The sequence below is a fragment of the Pseudophryne corroboree genome, chromosome 2 (genome assembly GCF_028390025.1).
Source record: "Pseudophryne corroboree isolate aPseCor3 chromosome 2, aPseCor3.hap2, whole genome shotgun sequence".
NCBI lineage: Eukaryota > Metazoa > Chordata > Amphibia > Anura > Myobatrachidae > Pseudophryne > Pseudophryne corroboree.
Genome location: NC_086445.1, coordinates 917234159 through 917258301, shown reverse-complemented (window position 1 = coordinate 917258301; position 24143 = coordinate 917234159). Strand labels below are relative to the sequence as shown.

Below are 24143 nucleotides of genomic sequence, written 5' to 3'. Positions count from 1 at the left end.
TGGAGATGAGGACAAGTCCCACTGAAAAGAAATGAATGTCTTTTCCAGTCACTTTGTTGAAAAGTTTGCACGAGCAATTAATTTCACACATCGCTGATGAACAATACATCATTGTGACAGTAATTAGAGCTTAGGACAAGACATATATGTATGAGCAACATTGTAATATGCACATCTTCATTTTGAAGATGCCGTACATAAGAATATTTTCGAGGTGTATATATAGAAATGAGAGCATATAACAGAAATGCAGCGCGCACACCAAAAAAATATTAGTATTGATCAGGTTCACATAATTGCAAGTCATGTTCTGTCATGCGTGCAAATCTCAGTCTGTTCATGTTCTGTTAGCATATACATATAGAACATGAGTATTAAGTAAAAAAAAAAAATTGTGTGTGTATATGTATATATATATATATATATATATCTATGTGTGTATGTATGTATGTGTATGTATATATATATATATATATATATATGTGTGTGTGTGTGTGTGTGCACAAACATGCCAGCGCAAATGGATATAAATTACTCTTAAGAAATAGAGCACAAAAATTGTGCATTTTCATCCATATGCAGGTGCATTAACTTCTGGAGATGCATATAATTATACCTCAGCAGGATAAGCTTTTCTGTAGGTCTGCATGAGCTGCCGTTGCATATGCACACCTTTACTGTAATGTGCCTTGCTAGAGGCCAATTACGCTGCTCCATGTGCAGATGGTCATAAGTGGCAGAGGCGGGCTGGTTTGCAGTTGCACATTTGACTGCGTTTGCTTTCTGATCATGCACACGATATTACGCAGGATACGGTACTCAAACTGCACGTTCACTAGGCATCTTCCCTGTCATGTTTTAGTAGTTCAGCCTTTTGTGTAATGCACAAGCACTGCTTATGTGGCAGTTTATCCCTGGAAATGATATTTAAATGTTACCAACTGTCTTGTAAACTATATAGTGATCCGTTTACTCACCTGTCAGTGCACTGTGCTGATTAGGTCATAATGTTGAATGCTGGACTGCCCACTTAATTACGCCTTTCCTCGGAAGGTCCAAGAATAATATCTCTTGAATGATAATGAGGTACATGTCTGCCTTTCCTTCTGTGCAAGAATGTATGTAATTAATCATCATGTGGAAAGTCTGAGTGACATGGTTTCTAGACCCTTGAATCAAGCAGATACTTCTAAGGGCTGATGTTCCGTTTTCCGCACTGTGTGTTTAGCTTTCCTTTTCTGATATTTCATATAGGAAAGAAAAGCTGTTAGGCTGTCACTTGTACCGGCGTACACTTATAATTATCACACCGCCATTTCCTAAGCTAAACATACTGTGCAATGAACACAGAACACCCATTAAACATAAACTCTGTAACTTACATTGTAACAAAATGCAAAGCACTCTGAGAAGAAAGTTTTCATTCAAAATGAGTGTCATGCTTAATACAGTAGTAATGCAAATGTACAGTATGTGATCTGCAGCCCCAGAATCCTTTGCAAGCTGTTTTGAACTTGTACAGTTTCAAAGGAATAAAGAGGATGATGTGTGGGCAGATGATTTTGAAATAATTATTTGGAGTTTGTTGTTCCTGAATATTTATCTTGCTCAAGATTGTCTTTATAGACATCTGTAGTACTATTGTCAGCTGTGAGATTGTCGGCAGTACACTTTTTTTAAACATGATGGTAAAAGCATCATGTTTTCTCTATCGTCCTAGTGGATGCTGGGGTTCCTGAAAGGACCATGGGGAATAGCGGCTCCGCAGGAGACAGGGCACAAAAAGTAAAGCTTTCCGATCAGGTGGTGTGCACTGGCTCCTCCCCCTATGACCCTCCTCCAAGCCTCAGTTAGATTTTTGTGCCCGGCCGAGAAGGGTGCAATCTAGGTGGCTCTCCTAAAGAGCTGCTTAGAGAAAGTTTAGCTTAGGTGTTTTATTTTACAGTGAGTCCTGCTGGCAACAGGATCACTGCAACGAGGGACTTAGGGGAGAAGAAGTGAACTCACCTGCGTGCAGGATGGATTGGCTTCTTGGCTACTGGACATCAGCTCCAGAGGGACGATCACAGGTACAGCCTGGATGGTCACCGGAGCCTCGCCGCCGGCCCCCTTGCAGATGCTGAAACATGAAGAGGTCCAGAATCGGCGGCAGAAGACTCCTCAGTCTTCTAAAGGTAGCGCACAGCACTGCAGCTGTGCGCCATTTTCCTCTCAGCACACTTCACACGGCAGTCACTGAGGGTGCAGGGCGCTGGGAGGGGAGCGCCCTGGGAGGCAAATGAAAACCTATTTGGCTAAAAAATACCTCACATATAGCCTCCGGGGGCTATATGGAGATATTTAACCCCTGCCAGAATACACTAAAGAGCGGGAGACGAGCCCGCCGGAAAAGGGGCGGGGCCTATCTCCTCAGCACACAGCGCCATTTTCCTTACACAGCTCCGCTGGTCAGGACGGCTCCCAGGTCTCTCCCCTGCACTGCACTACAGAAACAGGGTAAAACAAGAGAGGGGGGGCAAAATAGTGGCAAAAATTATATTATAAAAGCAGCTATACAGGGAGCACTTATTATAAGGCTATCCCTGTCATATATAGCGCTTTTGGTGTGTGCTGGCAAACTCTCCCTCTGTCTCCCCAAAGGGCTAGTGGGGTCCTGTCTTCGTTAAGAGCATTCCCTGTGTGTCTGCTGTGTGTCGGTACGTGTGTGTCGACATGTATGAGGACGATATTGGTGTGGAGGCGGAGCAATTGCCAAATATGGGGATGTCACCTCCTAGGGGGTCGACACCAGAATGGATGCCTTTATTTATGGAATTACGGGATAGTGTCAACACGCTAAAGCAGTCGTTTGACGACATGAGACGGCCGGACAATCAGTTAGTGCCTGTCCAGGCGCCTCAAACACCGTCAGGGGCTGTAAAACGCCCTTTGCCTCAGTCGGTCGACACAGACCCAGACACAGGCACTGATTCCAGTGGCGACGGTGACGAATCAACCGTATTTTCCAGTAGGGCCACACGTTATATGATTTTGGCAATGAAGGAGGCGTTACATTTAGCTGATACTACAGGTACCACTAAACAGGGTATTATGTGGGGTGTGAAAAAACTACCTATAGTTTTTCCTGAATCAGAAGAACTAAATGATGTATGTGATGAAGCGTGGGTTGCCCCCGATAAAAAGATGCTAATTTCAAAGAAGTTATTAGCTTTATACCCTTTCCCGTCAGAGGTTAGGGCGCGCTGGGAAACACCTCCTAGGGTGGACAAGGCGCTCACACGCTTATCTAAACAAGTGGCGTTACCCTCTCCTGAGACGGCCGCACTTAAAGATCCAGCAGATAGGAGGATGGAAAATATCCAAAAAAGTATATACACACATACAGGTGTTATACTACGACCAGCTATAGCGACAGCCTGGATGTGCAGTGCTGGAGTAGCTTGGTCAGAGTCCCTGATTGAAAATATTGATACCCTGGATAGGGACAATGTTTTACTGTCTTTAGAGCAAATAAAGGATGCATTTCTTTATATGCGTGATGCACAGAGGGATATCTGCACACTGGCATCACGGGTAAGTGCTATGTCCATTTCGGCCAGAAGAAGTTTATGGACGCGACAGTGGTCAGGCGATGCGGACTCAAAACGGCATATGGAAGTTTTGCCGTATAAAGGGGAGGAGTTATTTGGAGTCGGTCTATCAGATTTGGTGGCCACGGCTACAGCCGGGAAATCCACCTTTTTACCTCAAGCTACTCCCCAACAGAAAAAGACACCGACTTTTCAACCGCAGCCCTTTCGTTCCTTTAAAAACAAGAGAGCAAAGGGATATTCATATCTGCCACGAGGCAGAGGAAGGGGGAAGAGACACCAACAGGCAGCTCCTTCCCAGGAACAGAAGCCCTCCCCCGCTTCTACAAAAGCCCCAGCATGACGCTGGGGCTTCTCAAGCGGACTCGGGGGCGGTGGGCGGTCGTCTCAAGAATTTCAGCGCGCAGTGGGCTCACTCGCAGGTAGATCCCTGGATCCTGCAGATAATATCTCAGGGGTACAGGTTGGAACTAGAGACAGATCCGCCTCGCCGTTTCCTGAAGTCTGCTTTACCAACGTCCCCCTCAGAAAGGGAGACGGTTTTGGAAGCCATTCACAAGCTGTACTCTCAGCAGGTGATAGTCAAGGTACCTCTTCTACAACAGGGAAAGGGGTATTATTCCACTCTATTTGTGGTACCGAAGCCGGACGGCTCGGTAAGACCTATTCTAAATCTGAAGTCCTTGAACCTGTACATAAAGAAGTTCAAGTTCAAAATGGAGTCACTCAGAGCAGTGATAGCGAACCTGGAAGAAGGGGACTTTATGGTGTCCTTGGACATCAAGGATGCGTACCTCCACGTTCCAATTTACCCCTCACACCAGGGGTACCTCAGGTTCGTTGTACAAAACTGTCACTATCAGTTTCAGACGCTGCCGTTCGGATTGTCCACGGCACCTCGGGTCTTTACAAAGGTAATGGCCGAGATGATGATTCTTCTTCGAAGAAAAGGCGTATTAATTATCCCATACTTGGACGATCTCCTAATAAGGGCAAGGTCCAGAGAACAGCTAGAGAGGGGATTAGCACTGTCTCAAGAAGTGCTAAAACAGCACGGCTGGATTCTGAATATTCCAAAATCCCAGTTAATGCCGACAACTCGTCTGCTGTTCCTAGGGATGATTCTGGACACGGTTCAGAAAAAGGTTTTTCTCCCGGAGGAAAAAGCCAAGGAGTTATCCGAGCTTGTCAGGAACCTCCTAAAACCAGGAAAGGTGTCTGTACATCAATGCACAAGAGTCCTGGGAAAAATGGTGGCTTCTTACGAAGCAATTCCATTCGGCAGATTCCATGCACGAATTTTCCAGAGGGATCTGTTGGACAAATGGTCAGGGTCGCATCTTCAGATGCACCAGCGGATAACCCTGTCTCCAAGGACAAGGGTATTTCTTCTGTGGTGGTTGCAGAGTGCTCATCTATTGGAGGGCCGCAGATTCGGCATACAGGATTGGATCCTGGTGACCACGGACGCCAGCCTGAGAGGCTGGGGAGCAGTCACACAAGGAAGAAACTTCCAGGGAGTGTGGACGAGCCTGGAAACGTCTCTTCACATAAACATTCTGGAACTAAGAGCAATCTACAATGCTCTAAGCCAGGCAGAACCTCTGCTTCAAGGAAAACCGGTGTTGATCCAGTCGGACAACATCACGGCAGTCGCCCATGTAAACAGACAGGGCGGCACAAGAAGCAGGAGTGCAATGGCAGAAGCTGCAAGGATTCTTCGCTGGGCAGAGAATCATGTGATAGCACTGTCAGCAGTGTTCATCCCGGGAGTGGACAACTGGGAAGCAGACTTCCTCAGCAGACACGACCTTCACCCGGGAGAGTGGGGACTTCATCCGGAAGTCTTCCACATGCTGGTAACCCGTTGGGAAAGACCAATGGTGGACATGATGGCGTCTCGCCTCAACAAAAAACTGGACAGGTATTGCGCCAGGTCAAGAGATCCGCAGGCAATAGCTGTGGACGCGCTGGTAACGCCTTGGGTGTACCAGTCGGTGTATGTGTTTCCTCCTCTGCCTCTCATACCAAAAGTATTGAGAATTATACGGCAAAGAGGCGTAAGAACGATACTAGTGGTTCCGGATTGGCCAAGAAGGACTTGGTACCCGGAACTTCAAGAGATGATCACGGAAGATCCGTGGCCTCTACCTCTAAGGAGGGACTTGCTTCAGCAGGGTCCCTGTCTGTTTCAAGACTTACCGCGGCTGCGTTTGACGGCATGGCGGTTGAACGCCGGATCCTAAAGGAAAAAGGCATGCCGGAAGAAGTCATTCCTACTTTGATTAAAGCAAGGAAGGAAGTAACCGTGCAACACTATCACCGCATTTGGCGAAGATATGTTGCGTGGTGCGAGGATCGGAGTGCTCCGACGGAGGAATTTCAACTGGGTCGATTCCTACATTTCCTGCAATCAGGATTGTCTATGGGTCTCAAATTGGGATCTATTAAGGTTCAAATTTCGGCCCTGTCGATTTTCTTTCAAAAAGAATTGGCTTCAGTTCCTGAAGTCCAGACTTTTGTTAAGGGAGTGCTGCATATACAGCCTCCTGTGGTGCCTCCAGTGGCACCGTGGGATCTCAATGTGGTTTTGGAATTTCTAAAATCTCATTGGTTTGAACCACTAAAAAAGGTGGATTTAAAATATCTCACATGGAAAGTGACCATGTTACTAGCCCTGGCTTCGGCCAGGAGAGTGTCAGAACTGGCAGCTTTATCTTACAAAAGCCCATATCTGATTTTCCATTCGGACAGGGCAGAACTGCGGACTCGTCCGCATTTTCTCCCTAAGGTGGTGTCAGCATTTCATCTGAACCAGCCTATTGTAGTGCCTGCGGCTACAAGTGACTTGGAGGACTCCAAGTTACTGGACGTTGTCAGAGCATTAAAAATATATATTGCAAGGACAGCTGGAGTCAGAAAATCTGACTCGTTGTTTATATTGTATGCACCCAACAAGATGGGTGCTCCTGCGTCTAAGCAGACGATTGCTCGTTGGATCTGTAGCACAATCCAACTTGCACATTCTGTGGCAGGCCTGCCACAGCCTAAATCTGTAAAGGCCCACTCCACAAGGAAGGTGGGCTCATCTTGGGCGGCTGCCCGAGGGGTCTCGGCATTACAACTTTGCCGAGCAGCTACGTGGTCAGGGGAGAACACGTTTGTAAAATTTTACAAATTTGATACTCTGGCTAAGGAGGACCTGGAGTTCTCTCATTCGGTGCTACAGAGTCATCCGCACTCTCCCGCCCGTTTGGGAGCTTTGGTATAATCCCCATGGTCCTTTCAGGAACCCCAGCATCCACTAGGACGATAGAGAAAATAAGAATTTACTTACCGATAATTCTATTTCTCGGAGTCCGTAGTGGATGCTGGGCGCCCATCCCAAGTGCGGATTATCTGCAATAATTGTACATAGTTATTGTTAACTAATTCGGGTTATTGTTTAGGAAGCCATCTTTCAGAGGCTCCTCTGTTATCATACTGTTAACTGGGTTTGATCACAAGTTGTACGGTGTGATTGGTGTGGCTGGTATGAGTCTTACCCGGGATTCAAAATTCCTCCCTTATTGTGTACGCTCGTCCGGGCACAGTACCTAACTGAGGCTTGGAGGAGGGTCATAGGGGGAGGAGCCAGTGCACACCACCTGATCGGAAAGCTTTACTTTTTGTGCCCTGTCTCCTGCGGAGCCGCTATTCCCCATGGTCCTTTCAGGAACCCCAGCATCCACTACGGACTCCGAGAAATAGAATTATCGGTAAGTAAATTCTTATTTAAAGTTATAATACTATAACGAACATACTGTCGACCAACTGATGCCGACAAATGAACTACCTCCCATCTGTTGAACGTCTTTTTGTTTAGGCATAGGTTTGGTCAAACTTTTTGAAAAGTGTTGGGCTCGCCCAATTGTTTGCTATAAACTAGCATCATGCCTTACTGGTGGTACGAATTACTAGCAACTTGATAGGCTGTCTTCTTATTCATAGTGGTTCAGCTCTAAAACAAGGCTGTGTACAGGGGACCAGTACTGATTTTAGATATTTCTTTTGTATTTTATGTTTAAAAGTGGCAATTCCAAGTACCATTCATTAATGAAAACCTAATTGATAAATATTGTTTTTCAGCACGGACAGATATTTTGATGTTACTCCAAAATCCCAGTCCCCGCCGCCTGCTCTGAGTCGCCAGGCGGAGAAGAAACGCGAGTTAGTAAGGTCACAGACACTTCCAAGATCCTCTGGCACTCAAGTTCGGAAAGCTTTCTTTGAGAAGTTTGAACAAGACAGTGGCAAGTAAGAGCCCCTTATGCTAGGTCTTGACATTGCATTTCATATTAATGTCTAATTTGTTGAATACATAGAGATTTATAATAACAATTAAAATAGACCAGCAAATTATTTTAAAAAATGTTAAAAACGGTATTTGTCACTATTTATTATTATTGGATTAATGGTTGTGTGATGTACCACTGCAGTGATAGAAATCGCCCCTTCACCAGCAGCCTAATGCTGTTGTCAAAGGGTTCCGGATTCAGAGAAGAAGAAAATCCTGGTTTCTCAGAAACAGAAAAAAAACTTTCATAGTGTAGAATGAATTCCACCACCTAGTGACACCTTCCCCTTTATTTTACTAGGTGAGAAGTCACACAGCTTTAAGATCCTCCCCTATGGTAGTGAAGTTCCAGCAATATGTACGTGAGATTTGAGCCGGAGGAGAGCCAACAAAACCTCCCTGGCTTTGTTGGTGGCCCATTGCTGGGTATAGATAACTAAGGCCCAGATTTATCAAGCCTTGAAGAGTGATTAATTGCACGGTGTTCAAGTACCAACCAATCAGCTCCTAACTGTCATTTTTCAAACAGAGCCTGTCACATGGCAGTTAGGAGCTGGTTGTCTGGTACTTTATCACCGTGCAATTTATCACTCTCCAAGGTATGATAAATCTGGGCCACAATCTCAAGAAGGCATTAGTGGCAAAAAACTTTATCTTTTATATGCTTCATAAACTGAGCCACAGTAATAAAGGATCCACAGGAGAACGTTCCTCTTCTTAAATAGGGCGATTCAGAAAAGCAGTTACCACTGCATGGTAAATAGACCCCTTATTATGCCGCTGCTTCTATAAATGCAATTAGACAAGTATACAGCTGATGTGCAAATAGATTGAAGAAGTAAAAATCTTTCAGGAGAGTGTTTGCTTTTATTATTATTATTATTATTATTATTATTACAATCAGTTATTTATATAGCGCACACATATTCCGCAGCGCTTTACAGAGAATAATTGGCCATTCACATCAGTCCCTGCCCCAGTAGAGCTTACAATCTATATTCCTTATCTCATATGCACGCAGTCACACTCACGCTAGGGTTACTTTTCTTGGGAGCCAATTAACCTACCAGTATATTTTTGGATTGTGGGAGGAAACTGGAGTACCCGGAGGAAACCCACGCAAGTAAGGGGTGAATATACAAACTCCACACAGTTAGGGCCATGGTGGGAATCGAACCCATGACCTCAGTGCTGTGAGGCAGTAATGCTAACCATTACACCATCCGTACTGCCTTTTAACTAGTATATACACATGAGTAACTTTAATTATACAAATAAAGATGTGCTCTGTGATTTAGAAAGTGTACCTCTTGGCAATGGAATTCTAACTGCAAAGCTTGAGCTGTCTACTTATTTCAGACACAGGTATGGGAATAGTGAAGGATGATTATCTCTTGGGTAAATATATACAGGTTATTAATCTTGTGTGTACATGCTTAGACTCCTTCAGCTGCTTGTTTTTTTTATTGTTTTGTTCTGTTAGTTTTTAGCAGCTGTCCTTATACTTTTCTAAAAGACTAAAGGTCATTCAGTGCAGCAAATCTGGTCTCTGAGAAGAAAGCTATTTTATATGTTGTGTTATGTAGACCCCTGCAGTGTGCATACATCTGATTCCAGTGGTCAGTGTAAGATGAGAAGGCATACAGTTTTGTAACTTGACATACCATGGTTAAGCCAGGAATGGTTAGAATACAGACCACAGCATCCTGATGCTCAGGGTCCCGACACCTACTAGGTAAGTATGCTACCCCTAATCCAGAAGTTCCCAAACTGTGTGCTGTGGCTCCCTGGGATGCCTCGGGACACGTGCAGGGGTGCCCTGGGTTGGTGGTCCAGGACCAATTCAAATTATTCATGGTCAATATCAGCGCCGTAACTAGGTGTGTGCTGAAGGGGCATTGCCCACAGCGCACACCTAGTTAGAGCGCAATTTTCCCCCTGGCTGCGCTCCCACTGCCCGTCCCTGAGGAGGCGGCTCACTGATCGGCGGGTGATTGGGCAGGCGGCGGTCGCGGTCAGAGCCTCCAATCTGCGGCACTGCGCTCCTCCGACGGCTCTCTGTAGGTTGCCCTTGCAACCGAACAGCAGAGGCTCCAGCGCCGCATAGAAGTTCAGGACAGCTGAGCGACGGCTCAGCTGTCCAATGGTGTTAAGGTGCAGCCTGCGGCTCAGTCATTGGCTGGGCACGCAGGCTGCAGGAAAGAAGAGTTTGTGGAGCCAGCCAGCAGAGTGCCACAAGCAGCTTGCCAGCTGCAGAGAAAAAAAGTAAGCTAGCTGTATTTTTTTATTTTTTGTTTAAATCATCCCGCTGTTATAATGTTGTTTTTTTTAGTATGCTGCCTTTTATAAAATTTGAATTTTTGGCTCTCTGTGTTGCTTTATGTGTGTGTCTGTGTGTGTGTGTGTGTGTGTGTGTGTGTGTGTGTGTGTGTGTGTGTGTGTGTGTGTGTGTGTGTGTGTATATACGTATGTTTATATGGGAAGCAGTCTGCCGTAATGTGTAAAAAGGGGGATGCTGTCTGCCGTAATGTGTAAAAGGGGGACGCTGTCTGCCGTAATGTGTAAAAAGGGGACGCTGTCTGCTGTAATGTATAAAAAGGGGACGCGGTCTGCCGTAATGTGTAAAGAGGGGAATCTGTCTGCCGTAATGTGAAAATGCGGCTCTACCTGGTGTAGTGGCGCTACTGTGCGGCATAATTTGAATAATGGAGACTACTGTGCACCATTATATGAATCGGTATTATTTTGTGGCCACACCCATTTCCCTATATTTTTTTGCACGCGCCGTAGGCGCGCACTGCCGCCGGTTTACGTTAAGGGGGGGCGCCGATGCTGTTTCTTGCACACAGCGCCAAAATGTCTAGTTACGGCACTGGTCAATATAATAGGCAAAACCAGTGCTGGTGGCTGCCAGTCATAAAATATGTGGCCAAACAGAAGCAAATATTGTCCCTCACTACACAACTGACCCTAAGGATGACATATAAACGTGATCTACTTAATGTAATATTTCTTTCTAAATTTCTCATTAAGAAAATTTTGGCCTAGGGGTGCCGTGAAAAAATTCTGATATTCTAGTGCGCCGGGATTCAAAAAAGTTTGGAAACCACTGCCCTAATCCCTAACCTCCTTAACCCTCCTTACTCACTGCCTGACCCTCCCCTGCAGCTTAAACCTAACCCCCCATGGCTTATCTCTAAGCACTCCCAGCATACTTGCGTTCAGGATCCTGGCGCCCGCATTGCGATCCATTTCGGGATTCCGGCGTTTGTATACCAAGCAGTGTCGGGATTCAGGTGTCTGGATCTTGACCAGATCCCTTAAGCCAAGCCTGGGTATTAGGAATATACTGCAGGTAGCTAAGGCCCACTGCCATCCGTGTACTTACTGGGACCTCTGCTTGACTACACCTCCAAAACCAAAATAAAATAGTACTAAAACATGAAGGTCTACAGAGGAATTTCCTTTGATATTATAATTGCATATGAGACTCAAACCCACTGTATCCGTTTTACCCATGGTTACTGTTCCAGCAGAGGATAATGCATAAAACTAGTAAAACTGTCAGCCAGTTTCTGTGCTTGCTTTGTCACCATCCTGTTCACACAGCTGGTCACAAACACAGAAATGCATGTCTTAATTAGCTGATGTGGTAACGGGAAAAACAGTTACACGATAAACGTCTGAAGAGATCTTCAGCCTCAAGAGATCACTAGATCCATTTTATCTGTTTGACTCCACTTATCCTGTATACAGTTGCGCCCTTATTTACAGCCACTCCCACTGAATTCCATCTATAATATCAAAGTGAGAAATGCCACGCCCTGGGGGCAGTGGGGAGACAGCAAGTAGTTTATGTCCTTGGGGTCTTTTTACAGACTATTGCCCTTATTTATCAATGAGTGATAAATTTCATTGTGAGTGATAAATTGCACCAGCCAATCAGCTCCTAACTTCCATGTCACAGGTTGGGTTTGAAAAATGACAGTTAGGAATGGATTGGCTGGCGCAATTTATCACTCAAGACAGGATGTACTACGCTTAGAAAAGTGATAATTTCACTGTGATAAAGTACCAGCCAATCAGCTAATAACTGCCATGTTACAGGCTGGGTTTGAAAAATGACAGGAGCTGATTGGCTGGTACATTATCACAGTGAAACTTTCACTTTTCAAGGCTTAGTACATCCTCCCCCCACAGTGAAATGTATCACTCATTGATAAATAAGGGCATATTTATGCAATGTTTAGTTTGCCTATTAAATCCAGGTTGTGCTATACCTAGCATGAAACGTTCTGCAGGTCTATTTCCTTATAGATTGCTGCCTACGGACAAGGGAGTGTCACTCACATATATAAGGCAGGTCCGACCTTCCATGTTGGGTATTGCTGCAGTGTATATTATTTTTATTCTGTAGAACTACTGATCTTCTCAATGTTATGTGAACCATCTGTTTGTTTCAGGCCTGTGGGTGGCCTATGTTTTTTTATCTGTCTTTCATGGTGTTCTAAATGATATGATGCTCACATATGTTTGTTTTATATTTTAAGCAGCTATAGAATGTTTAGAGATGTTTAAAATAAGTTAAGTGTAAACTTGTAAGTACTCAATAAACATTTGCTGCTTTCTATTGCTGGTTCATGTGTGTAATACATTTAAAGTAGGATCATTACTTTGTAGCTTCTTATCAAAAGTGTTTTCATTGTAATAAATATTTAATCGAATGGGAATTGCACTCATTAACCCTTAGTTGGATTAAGCAATGAGTGTTGACAGTGCATTTAGTGACATGTTCATTCATCGCTCCCATAGTCATGCTTTGTTAACATTGTATGTCTTAATGCTATTATGCAATGTATCTCCTAAGATTTACTAACATACACTATTCGTTATTTGTTTGACCAAGACCTAGGTGCAAAAGCAGGCTTCCTAATCTCCTCCAATCATACTCAACCTGTCTACTTTTTTTTCTCATGACTGTGAAAAACTTTATCGGCAATATTATGTGACTGTTTCTAGAACAGCTGTGCATTATGGGGCAGATGTATTAACCTGGAGAAGGCATAAGGAAGTGATAAACCAGTGATAAGTGCAAGATGATAAAGGCACCAGTCAATCAGCTCCAATATGCAAATTGACAGGAGCTGACTGGCTGCTGCCTTTATCACCCTGCACTTATCACTGGTTTATCACTTCCTTATGCCTTCTCCAGGTTAATACATCTGCCCCTTTGTTTCCTAAGAAAACTTTTGTTTCTTGATTTCTAGCGTTATTTCTCATCTGTGCCTAGTTTACCTGTCCATTACCTTAGTTGGAAGATTTGAGAAACCTAGAAAAGCACAGCTTGTGTTGAACTACACAGACTAAAAGAGAGACAGATAATCCTGTTTTGGTTTTGAAAATTGGCCATGTGTGTATACACATATGGGTATAAGCATTCAGTTCTATTTCGGATATAATTCTAGGGTCTAATGTTATGCAGAAAAACTCCATGTAAAACTGTTGCTGTAGCAATGAACCCACGTCTTCCCAAGTGACGTAGGGGTACATTGTTCTGGACCCCCAAACTTCCAGAGGGACTCACCCCTGCTTGGCCCAATTACTGTCCATTGTCCAGGGCACTGGGGGTCATTCCGAGTTGATCGCCCGCTAGCAGTTTTTAGCAGCCGTGCAAACGCTATGCCGCCGCCCACTGGGGAGTGTATTTTAGCTTAGCAGAAGTGCAAACGCATGTGCAGCCGAGATCTGCAAAAACAGTTTGTGCCGTTTCAGAGTAGCTCTGACGAAACCGCACACTTACAATAGCGGAGAAACGCGTAAAGACTGGGGCTTATTCTTCACTGATGCCCTCCTACATTTCAGCGATACCTATTTACCAACATCTTTACCTACAACTGCTTTTTGGAAGCTGATCATCTCATGAGATCCTCCGGTGTATCCCGCACTATGGAAAGGAACAGTGCCGCCTCCCGACTGTGACAGCTATCGATAACGGGGGCCGTCCACAGATGACAAGCAAACACGCTGCTGGCCGTGAGTAGTGTGGACATTTTGCTATTTGGCCCTAAGCACAGCGGGAGTAGACATACAAGCCTTGTATGTATGCACGGACACTAAAGTTCAACAGCAAATACACCTGGCCGCTTTGCGGCTTTAATTAGCGGGAGTTGAAAGCCGGCCGCCCGGCCCTTATATACAGAGATCTCAGAGAGCATGTGCATATGCTCACAGCTGCACCAAAACGTTTAAATCTATCAGTTGTTCCTTTATTCCAGGGCTGACACCTTGATCTGGTCTTTAATATAGGAGTATTCCTTACTGCGAATCATTAATCTGGATGTGGTGGAAGTGTCCCATTATTAAGATTTACCTGCTGCAGTAGGGGGAGTTTTTATTTTTATTTTTAATATGTACATGTGTTTATAATTGTAATTATTCTTATTTTATATGTAATAAATTGGATATAAAATTATATGCGCTCTCTGATAATATATTATCCTCTTTGTGCTGTTTTGTTGGTGGACAGGTCAGTACTGTCCAGTTGAGAGCTGCTTTTTTGATATAAACGACCAATTCTATTAGTCAGGTGGCCAGGAGGCGCTGGAAATATTTGTTTTTCTACTCAGCGCTTGCGGTCACTTCAGCCTATTCGTGTCCGGATTTGACGTCATACACCCGCCCAGCGAACACCCAGCCACGCCTGCGTTTTTTCAGACACGCCTGCGTTTTTGCAAACACTCCCTGAAAACAGTCAGTTGACACCCAGAAACACCCCCTTCCTGTCAATCTTCTTGCGGCCGTCAGTGCGACTGAAAACTTTGCTAGAACCTGAGCACAACCACAAAGGGCTTTGTACCCGTATGTCGCGCGTGCGCATTGCGGGGCATATGCATGCGCAGAAATGCAGTTTTTTCACATGATCGCTGCGCTGCGAAAATCGGCAGCGAGTGATCAACTCGGAATGACCCCCACTACACGCAGGAGATGTTTAAATGAATCCAGCGCTTGTATAACTCTGATTGGGTGGCTGTTATCACCTGGCAGTATCCAATCCGTGTTATAGTACACCACACTTTACGTGCCTAATTAATTATAACCTCTCCAGCATGTCAAGCTTTGGGGATTTGTACCAAGAAGGTTGAGTAATTCTGGGACTACCACCTTTTCTTTTTCCTTTGGAGAATAGACACACAGAGCTAGAATATTCTCACGGGACCAGTCGCTGTTTGGTGTGACTGCAGCAATGATGTATGAGGACAAATCTGTAAAATTTGCCTAGTTTATTTCTATTTTATTTTTTTATTCTTGGTAACCTATTTTTTTTAAATAGGTTTTGAAGTCTGGCACGACTTGGGAAAATTAATAACAGTGATCAGTTAAAATTGATAATTTTTGCAGCAGGGTTTAAAACGGCAATTTTTTTTTTACATTTTTTTTAGAGGCAAACCAGGCAAAGTTGCAGTTTTTAGTCTCGCAGCAAAGTCCCTGTTCATTACATTTCCTAAACACGTTCCTTTAATTGAAGTAATTAAATGTATTTATTTGCATAAACGCTTTCTTTTCAATATCCTCTGATTAGATGAGGAAAACCTGTTCTTTGTAAGCAGGACCTCTGATAATGAAACTTCTGTTGTTTGTAGAGCCAAGGGTGAATCCAAGGTGACGCTGAAAAGGTCTCAGAGTTTTGGCGTTGCCAGCGCCAGCAGCATTAAACAGATCCTCCTGGAATGGTGCCGATCCAAAACCATTGGCTACAAGGTAAGTGCTGTTTTCCTAATCATGTATCTGCGTCTACACAGTGGTTTGTCAGTGATCATACACAGCTATGCAGAAAGAAACCAGAACCAAATAGTTGTGTCTCATAACAATTATGCTGAATGTGAACAGACCCAGTGAATTTTCATCCTGGGTAATTTTGATTGTACTTTGCCTTGGCAGACATGATGATAAGCCAGTATGTGCTGTTACCAGCAGGAGTGCGGTGCATTGCATATACTGTAGTGTTTATGCATCAGATCTGTTTGTAGTTCTTCATGACAAAGTAACTGTAATATATATATATATATATATATATATACACACATATATACACACACACACACACACACACACACACACACACACGTTTTCCCAATGCCTATAAATTCAACTTGTGATTTAATGTCACATTAAAAATCTTCCACAATTGCAGTGAGAGCAGCACAGGGGAGGGAGGGAGGGGTGTGCTTGTGTCATCTGTATACACTGTGTCAGGGAAAACACTTCTCAGATGCTAAAATGCTAGAGCTTGCCCAGATACACTGCCTGAAATAGCCTCCATTCCCTTCATTTCAGAGACCTTGCAGGACCCCCCCTCCTCCTCCTCCTCCTCCTCCTCCTCCTCCTCCTCCTCCTCCTCCTCTCTAAGTATACACACTTTTGTCTATTTATACTAATTATGTTCTTATTTCTCTAACGTCCTAGTGGATGCTGGGGACTCCGTAAGGACCATGGGGAATAGACGGGCTCCGCAGGAGACAGGGCACTCCAAGAAAGAATTAGGATACTGGTGTACACTGGCTCCTCCCTCTATGTCCCTCCCCCAGACCCCAGTTTGAATCTGTGCCCGGACGAGCTGGGTGCACCTTAGTGAGCTCTCCTGAGCTTGCTAAAAAAGAAAGTATTTTGTTAGGATTTTTTATTTCCAGAGAGAGCTGCTGGCAACAGACTCTCTGCTACGTGGGACTGAGGGGAGAGAAGCAGCCCTACTCACTAGAAGATAGGTCCTGCTTCTTAGGCTACTGGACACCATTAGCTCCAGAGGGATCGTACACAGGAACGCACCCTTGGTCGTCCGATCCCGGAGCCGCGCCGCCGTCCCCCTCGCAGAGCCAGAAGACAGAAGCCGGCGTGAGAAGCAAGAAGACTTCGAAATCGGCGGCAGAAGACTCCAGTCTTCATATGAGGTAGCGCACAGCACTGCAGCTGTGCGCCATTGCTCCCACACTAAACCCACACACTCCGGTCACTGTAGGGTGCAGGGCGCAGGGGGGGGCGCCCTGGGCAGCAATTAGAGACCTCTTGGCAAAAGCAGCATATATACAGTTGGGCACTGTATATATGCATGAGCCCCCGCCATTTTTTTACACAAAACGCGGGACAGAAGCCCACCGCTGAGGGGGCGGGGCTTCTTCCTCAGCACTCACCAGCGCCATTTTCTCTCCACAGCTCCGCTGAGAGGACGCTCCCCAGGCTCTCCCCTGCAGAATCACGGTAGAAAGAGGGTAAAAAGAGAGGGGGGGGCACATAAATTTGGCGCAAAAACAGTTATACAGCAGCTTCTGGGTTAACACTAAGTTACTGTGTGACTCCTGGGTAATATAGCGCTGGGGTGTGTGCTGGCATACTCTCTCTCTCTCTCTCTCTCTCTCTCTCTCTAAAAGGCCTTGTGGGGGAACTGTCTTCAAATAGAGCATCCCCTGTGTGTGTGGTGTGTCGGTACGCTTGTGTCGGCATGTTTGACGAGGAAGGCTATGTGGAAACAGAGCGGGTACAAATGAATGTGGGGTCGCCGCCGACACCCGATTGGATGGATATGTGGAAGGTTTTAAATGATAATGTTAATTCCTTGCATAAAAGGTTGGATAGAGCTTGAAGCCTTGGGACAGTCAGGGTCTCAACCCATGCCTGATCCTACAGCGCAGAGGCCGTCGGGGTCTCAGAAGCGCCCACTATCCCAAGTTGTTGACACAGATATCGACACGGATTCCGACTCCAGTGTCGATGGCGATGATGCAAAGTTGCAGCCTAAAATGGCTAAAGCCATCCGCTACATGATTATAGCAATGAAAGATGTGTTACACATCACAGAGGAAACCCCAGTCCCTGACAAGAGGGTTTATATGTATGGGGAGAAAAGGCAAGAGGTGACCTTTTTTTCCCCCATTCACATGAGTTAAATGAGTTATGTGAAAAGGCTTGGGAATCTCCAGATAGAAAACTGCAGATTTCCAAACGGATGCTTATGGCATATCCTTTCCCGCCAACGGACAGGTTACGCTGGGAATCCTCCCCTAGGGTAGACAAAGCTTTAACACGCTTATCCAAGAGGGTAGCCCTGCCGTCACAGGATACGGCCACCCTAAAAGATGCTGCGGATAGAAAGCAGGAGGGTATCCTGAAGTCCATTTATACACATTCAGGTACCCTGCTAAGGCCGGCGTTTGCGTCGGCCTGGATGTGTAGTGCTGTAGCAGCATGGACAGATACCTTATCTGAGGAACTTGATACCTTGGACAAGGATACTATATTACTGACCCTGGGGCATATAAAAGACGCTGTCCTATATATGAGAGATGCCCAAAGAGACATTAGTCTACTGGGCTCTAGAATAAATGCAATGTCGATTTCCGCCAGAAGGGTCCTGTGGACTCTGCAATGGACAGGCAATGCCGACTCAAAAAGGCACATGGAGGTTTTACCTAACAGGGGTGAGGAGTTGTTTGGGGACGGTCTCTCGGACCTGGTCTCCACAGCTACGGCTGGAAAGTCACATTTTTTGCCATATATTCCCTCACAACCTAAGAAAGCACCGTATTACCAAATGCAGTCCTTTCGATCACATAGAGGCAAGAAAGTCCGAGGTGCGTCCTTTCTTGCCAGAGGCAGGGGTAGAGGAAAGAAGCTGCACAATACAGCTAGTTCCCAGAAACAGAAGTCCTCCCCGGCTTCCTCTAAATCCGCCGCATGACGCTGGGGCTCCACAGGCGGAGCCAGGCCCGGTGGGGGCGCATCTCCGAAATTTCAGCCACAAGTGGGTTCACTCACAGGTGGATCCCTGGGCTATAGAGATTGTGTCTCAGGGATACAAGCTGGAATTCGAAGTGATGCCCCCTCACCGTTACCTCAAATCGGCCCTGCCAGCTTCCCCCATAGAGAGGGAAATAGTGTTAGCAGCAATTCACAAATTGTATCTCCAGCAGATGGTGGTAAAGGTTCCCCTCCTTCAACAGGGAAGGGGTTACTATTCGACAATGTTTGTGGTACCGAAACCGGACGGTTCGGTCAGACCCATATTGAATTTAAAATCCCTGAACATATACCTGAAAAGGTTCAAGTTCAAGATGGAATCGCTCAGAGCGGTCATCGCAAGTCTGGAGGAAGGGGATTTTATGGTGTCTCTGGACATAAAGGATGCTTACCTTCATGTCCCCATTTATCCACCTCATCAGGAGTACCTCAGATATGTGGTACAGGATTGTCATTACCAATTCCAGACGTTGCCGTTTGGTCTGTCCACGGCACCGAGAATATTTACCAAGGTAATGGCAGAAATGATGGTGCTCCTGCGAAAGCAGGGAGTCATAATTATCCCATACTTGGACGATCTCCTCATAAAGGCGAGGTCCAGAGAGCAGTTGCTGATCAGCGTAGCACGCTCTCGGGAAGTGTTACAACAGCACGGCTGGATTCTGAATATTCCAAAGTCGCAGCTGATTCATACAACGCGTCTGCCCTTCCTGGGCATGATTCTGGACACAGACCAGAAGAAGGTTTTTCTCTCGACGGAGAAGGCTCAGGAACTCATGACACTGGTCAGAGACCTCTTAAAACCAAAACAGGTGTCAGTGCATCACTGCACGCGAGTCCTGGGAAAGATGGTGGCGTCATACGAGGCCATTCCCTTCGGCAGGTTCCATGCGAGGACCTTTCAATGGGATCTGTTGGACAAGTGGTCCGGATCGCATCTACAGATGCATCGGCTGATCACCCTATCCCCCAGGGCCAGGGTGTCTCTTCTGTGGTGGCTGCAGAGTGCTCACCTTCTCGAGGGCCGCAGATTCGGCATTCAGGACTGGGTCCTGGTGACCACGGACGCAAGCCTCCGAGGGTGGGGGGCAGTCACACAGGGAAGAAATTTCCAGGGTCTGGGGTCCAGTCAGGAGACTTGCCTTCACATCAATATCCTGGAACTAAGGGCCATATACAAAGCCCTAAGTCAAGCGGAGACCCTGCTTCGCAACCAATCGGTGCTGATTCAATCAGACCACATCACCGCAGTGGCTCATGTAAACCGCCAAGACGGCACAAGGAGCAGGGTGGCGATGGCGGAAGCCACCAGAATTCTTTGATGGGCGGAGAATCACGTACGAGCACTGTCAGCAGTGTTCATTCCGGGAGTGGACAACTGGGAAGCAGACTTCCGCAGCAGACACGACCTCCACCCGGGAGAGTGGGGACTTCATCAAGAAGTCTTCACGCAGATTGCAAGGCGATGGGAACTGCCACAGGTGGACATGATGGCATCCCGCCTCAACAAAAAGCTACAGAAGTATTGCGCCAGGTCAAGAGACCCTCAGGCGATAGCTGTAGACGCACTAGTGACACCGTGGGTGTTCCAGTCGGTTTATGTGTTTCCTCCTCTTCCTCTCATACCCAAGATGCTGAGAATCATAAGAAAAAGAGGAGTGAGAACAATACTCATTGTTCCGGATTGGCCAAGAAGGACTTGGTATCCAGAGCTACAAGAAATGCTCACAGAGGACCCATGGCCTCTGCCTCTAAGACAGGACCTGTTACAACAGGGGCCCTGTCTGTTTCAAGACTTACCGCGGCTGCGTTTGACGGCATGGCGGTTGAACGCCGGATCCTAGCAGAAAAAGGCATTCCGGATGAGGTTATTCCTACGCTGATAAAGGCTAGGAAAGACGTGACGGCTAAACATTATCACCGTATATGGCGAAAATATGTTGCTTGGTGTGAGGCCAGGAATGCCCCTACGGAGGAATTCCAGCTGGGCCGTTACCTTCACTTCCTACAGTCGGGAGTGACTTTGGGCCTAAAATTGGGGTCCATTAAGGTCCAGATTTCGGCCCTATCCATTTTCTTTCAAAAAGAACTGGCTTCTCTTCCTGTAGTTCAGACGTTTGTAAAGGGTGTGCTGCATATTCAGCCCCCGTTTGTGCCTCCAGTGGCACCTTGGGATCTTAACGTGGTGTTGAGTTTCCTGAAATCACACTGGTTCGAGCCACTTAAAACCGTGGAGTTAAAATATCTCACGTGGAAGGTGGTCATGCTATTAGCCTTGGCTTCGGCTAGGCGTGTGTCAGAATTGGCGGCTTTGTCATATAAAAGCCCCTATCTGGTCTTCCATATGGACAGGGCAGAATTGCGGACTCGTCCGCAATTTCTGCCAAAAGTGGTGTCATCTTTTCATATGAACCAACCTATTGTGGTGCCTGTGGCTACTCGTGACTTGGAGGATTCCGAGTTACTGGATATAGTCAGGGCTTTGAAGATTTATGTAGCCAGAACGGCTAGAGTCAGGAAAACTGAGTCGCTGTTTATCCTGTATGCATCCAACAAGCTGGGTGCTCCTGCTTCAAAGCAAACTATTGCTCGCTGGATCTGTAACACGATTCAGCAGGCTCATTCTGCGGCTGGATTGCCGCTTCCAAAATCAGTAAAAGCCCACTCCACAAGGAAGGTGGGCTCTTCTTGGGCGGCTGCCCGAGGGGTCTCGGCATTACAGCTTTGCCGAGCGGCTACTTGGTCAGGTTCAAACACTTTTGCAAATTCTACAAGTTTGATACCCTGGCTGAGGAGGACCTTGTGTTTGCTCATTCGGTGCTGCAGAGTCATCCGCACTCTCCCGCCCGTTTGGGAGCTTTGGTATAATCCCCATGGTTCTTACGGAGTCCCCAGCATCCACTAGGACGTTAGAGAAAATAAGATTTTACTTACCGGTAAATCTATTTCTCGTAGTCCGTAGTGGATGCTGGGCGCCCGTCCCAAGTGCGGACTTCTTCTGCAATACTTGTATATAGTTATTGCTTAAATAAGGGTTATGTTATGGTTGCATCAGGTTTGTCTGATGCTCTGTTGTTCATACTGTTAACTGGGTATGGTTATCACAAGTTATACGGTGTGATTGGTGTGGCTGGTATGAGTCTTGCCCTGGATTCCAAAATCCTTTCCTTGTACTGTCAGCTCTTCCGGGCACAGTTTCCTTAACTGGGGTCTGGGGGAGGGACATAGAGGGAGGAGCCAGTGCACACCAGTATCCTAATTCTTTCTTGGAGTGCCCTGTCTCATGCGGAGCCCGTCTATTCCCCATGGTCCTTACGGAGTCCCCAGCATCCACTACGGACTACGAGAAATAGATTTACCGGTAAGTAAAATCTTATTTTTATTACTTCTGTCTAACTCTATTGTAGTTGTAGTCTCTATATTATGTATGTATGTATTTCGGGCTTCTTGTCCCTGGCGACGGGCAGAAGCCTGAAATATATGTAGGACGATGCTACAGTAAAAGTTTGTTTTACCTGCAAAAGAATCGTCTCCAGAGTGCCGCCTACTTCTCCTCTTATCCTATCTATATCTATCTATCTATATATATATATATATATATATATATATATATATAATAAATTGGCTTCAAATTTAGCTCACCTACTTTTACAATTGTTCTATTCAAGTCTTCATGCACTTCTCCCAATTGACAGAGGGGGGTATTTAATTCCTGTCTGATCCTTTCCGATCTAAAAACTGTCAAAGTGCAGTGTTTTCCAACTGTTGGAAAAACCGCCAACAATTGAATACCCCCCAGAGTGTGAGACGGTATAGGGAATATGTAGGATAAATGGACTATTCAGGCTATAGGTTACAGGACTGGCCACATCCTAATTGATTTAAAAATGTGCAGGTTACCAGATTGGTAGCTCATTTAAAATGTTTGCCATTGTATGTTGCATTGCTATTTATCATACCGCAAATTATGTTTATGGTGGTGTGACATAGCAAGGCAAGGTTATCAATGATCCTTGGGTCACTGTACTGCATCACAAGCAGCAGCATTGGGAAAGGGGTGATATAGTTCTTTATGGCCAGTATGAATGATCCGTTCTTTGTCCATCTGTTGTTGGCATCAGGCAGAGGGTAATTGCTTTTAGGTTTGGGTCAAGGAAGGCATGCTAGCACATGACATTTCTTACAAATGGGACATAGATGTGTATACTTTGACTAGCTGTTCTACCTGTTCTTCGCGTGGGAATTTCTGGTTTTCACGATTGTACATATGAGTGTCAAAAATTTGGTAAATCTATAGAAGTGTAAATTTGAGACGTCTTAAAGTAAGTAAATATTAATCCATGGTTCTTGGCGTTACCCGAGAAGCAGATACGTTAAAAAGTGACAGGGCTATTTTTGTCGTTTATTAAATTCTACACACTGGAGGTGCAATCCAAATTTTGATCTGATTGTCCATTTGGGCGTTATTGTTTATGCATCGCAAGCCACACATCGGTAATGAAGTTATGTCAACCCCCTTTTCATCCCTATAGGGGAGGTTTTATTAAAATTATAATTACATAGTTTTCATATTTCCCACTTGAAGAATACCTTTGTTAAATTCAGCTTCCTAACATATCGGGAAGTAAGAGAATTAGTGATGAGTCTGTCAGTCAGTGAGTGAGTGAGGGCTTTTGCATAGATAGATAGATAGATAGATAGATATAGATATGCACAATTATCTATAGGGGCTATCTGGCGGCTTCTGTCACAGTATGGTAATTGTGGCGGTTGTCATGTTTGGGAAATGGTTTGCTATGTACTTTTTCAGTGCGACCTGAACATGCAAATTTGTATATGTGTGTGTTATATTGCCACTTTGCTATGTACACTACACAACTGGTTCAGAGCAGATAATCCCTGGAACTGTTTTGAATGTGTATTTTATTATAGGTCTTAGAGGTTAATATTTTCTTACATTTTTTGGTTATTTAGAACATTGATCTACAGAACTTTTCATCCAGTTGGAGTGATGGAATGGCTTTCTGTGCCCTTGTCCATTCGTTCTTCCCAGAAGCTTTTGACTATGACGCTCTGGTGCCTTCAAACCACAAACAGAACTTTGAACAAGCTTTCTCCACAGCTGAGTGAGTACAGTCTCTTTATCTCATGTTAGATGTCCACTGTATGATACATGACCCTCACCCGGAGAGACCGCATTCAGAAGACTGGTCTAGCATTAAGCAGTCGGTAGAATGTGTTGTATTCAGTGTGACATCTTAGATGGGTAATTGGTACTTTTTTTTCCTTTTAATTAATCCAATGCCTGCACGTAATAAGGATCATTCATAACAAACCGGTGATTTTAGAAATTGTTGGTAGTGCCAGACTGTAAGATGTCTCTGATTTGAAAACTCTACGTTTCGGATATGAGTGGTAAAAAGGCATCA

General features: G+C 45.3%; 1 protein-coding gene across 2 annotated transcripts in view; it reads left to right on the top strand.

Annotated features, from left to right (window-relative positions):
* The window catches only part of SMTNL2 (smoothelin like 2), a 202373-nt gene that overhangs the window by 144932 nt on the left and 33298 nt on the right, over positions 1-24143 (top strand). For both annotated transcript variants that reach the window (XM_063956136.1, XM_063956135.1), the window contains exons 6-8: positions 7719-7886; positions 15567-15684; positions 23689-23840. In XM_063956136.1, coding sequence (XP_063812206.1) covers positions 7719-7886; positions 15567-15684; positions 23689-23840 — 438 coding nt within the window. The remainder of the gene's footprint in view (positions 1-7718; positions 7887-15566; positions 15685-23688; positions 23841-24143) is intronic.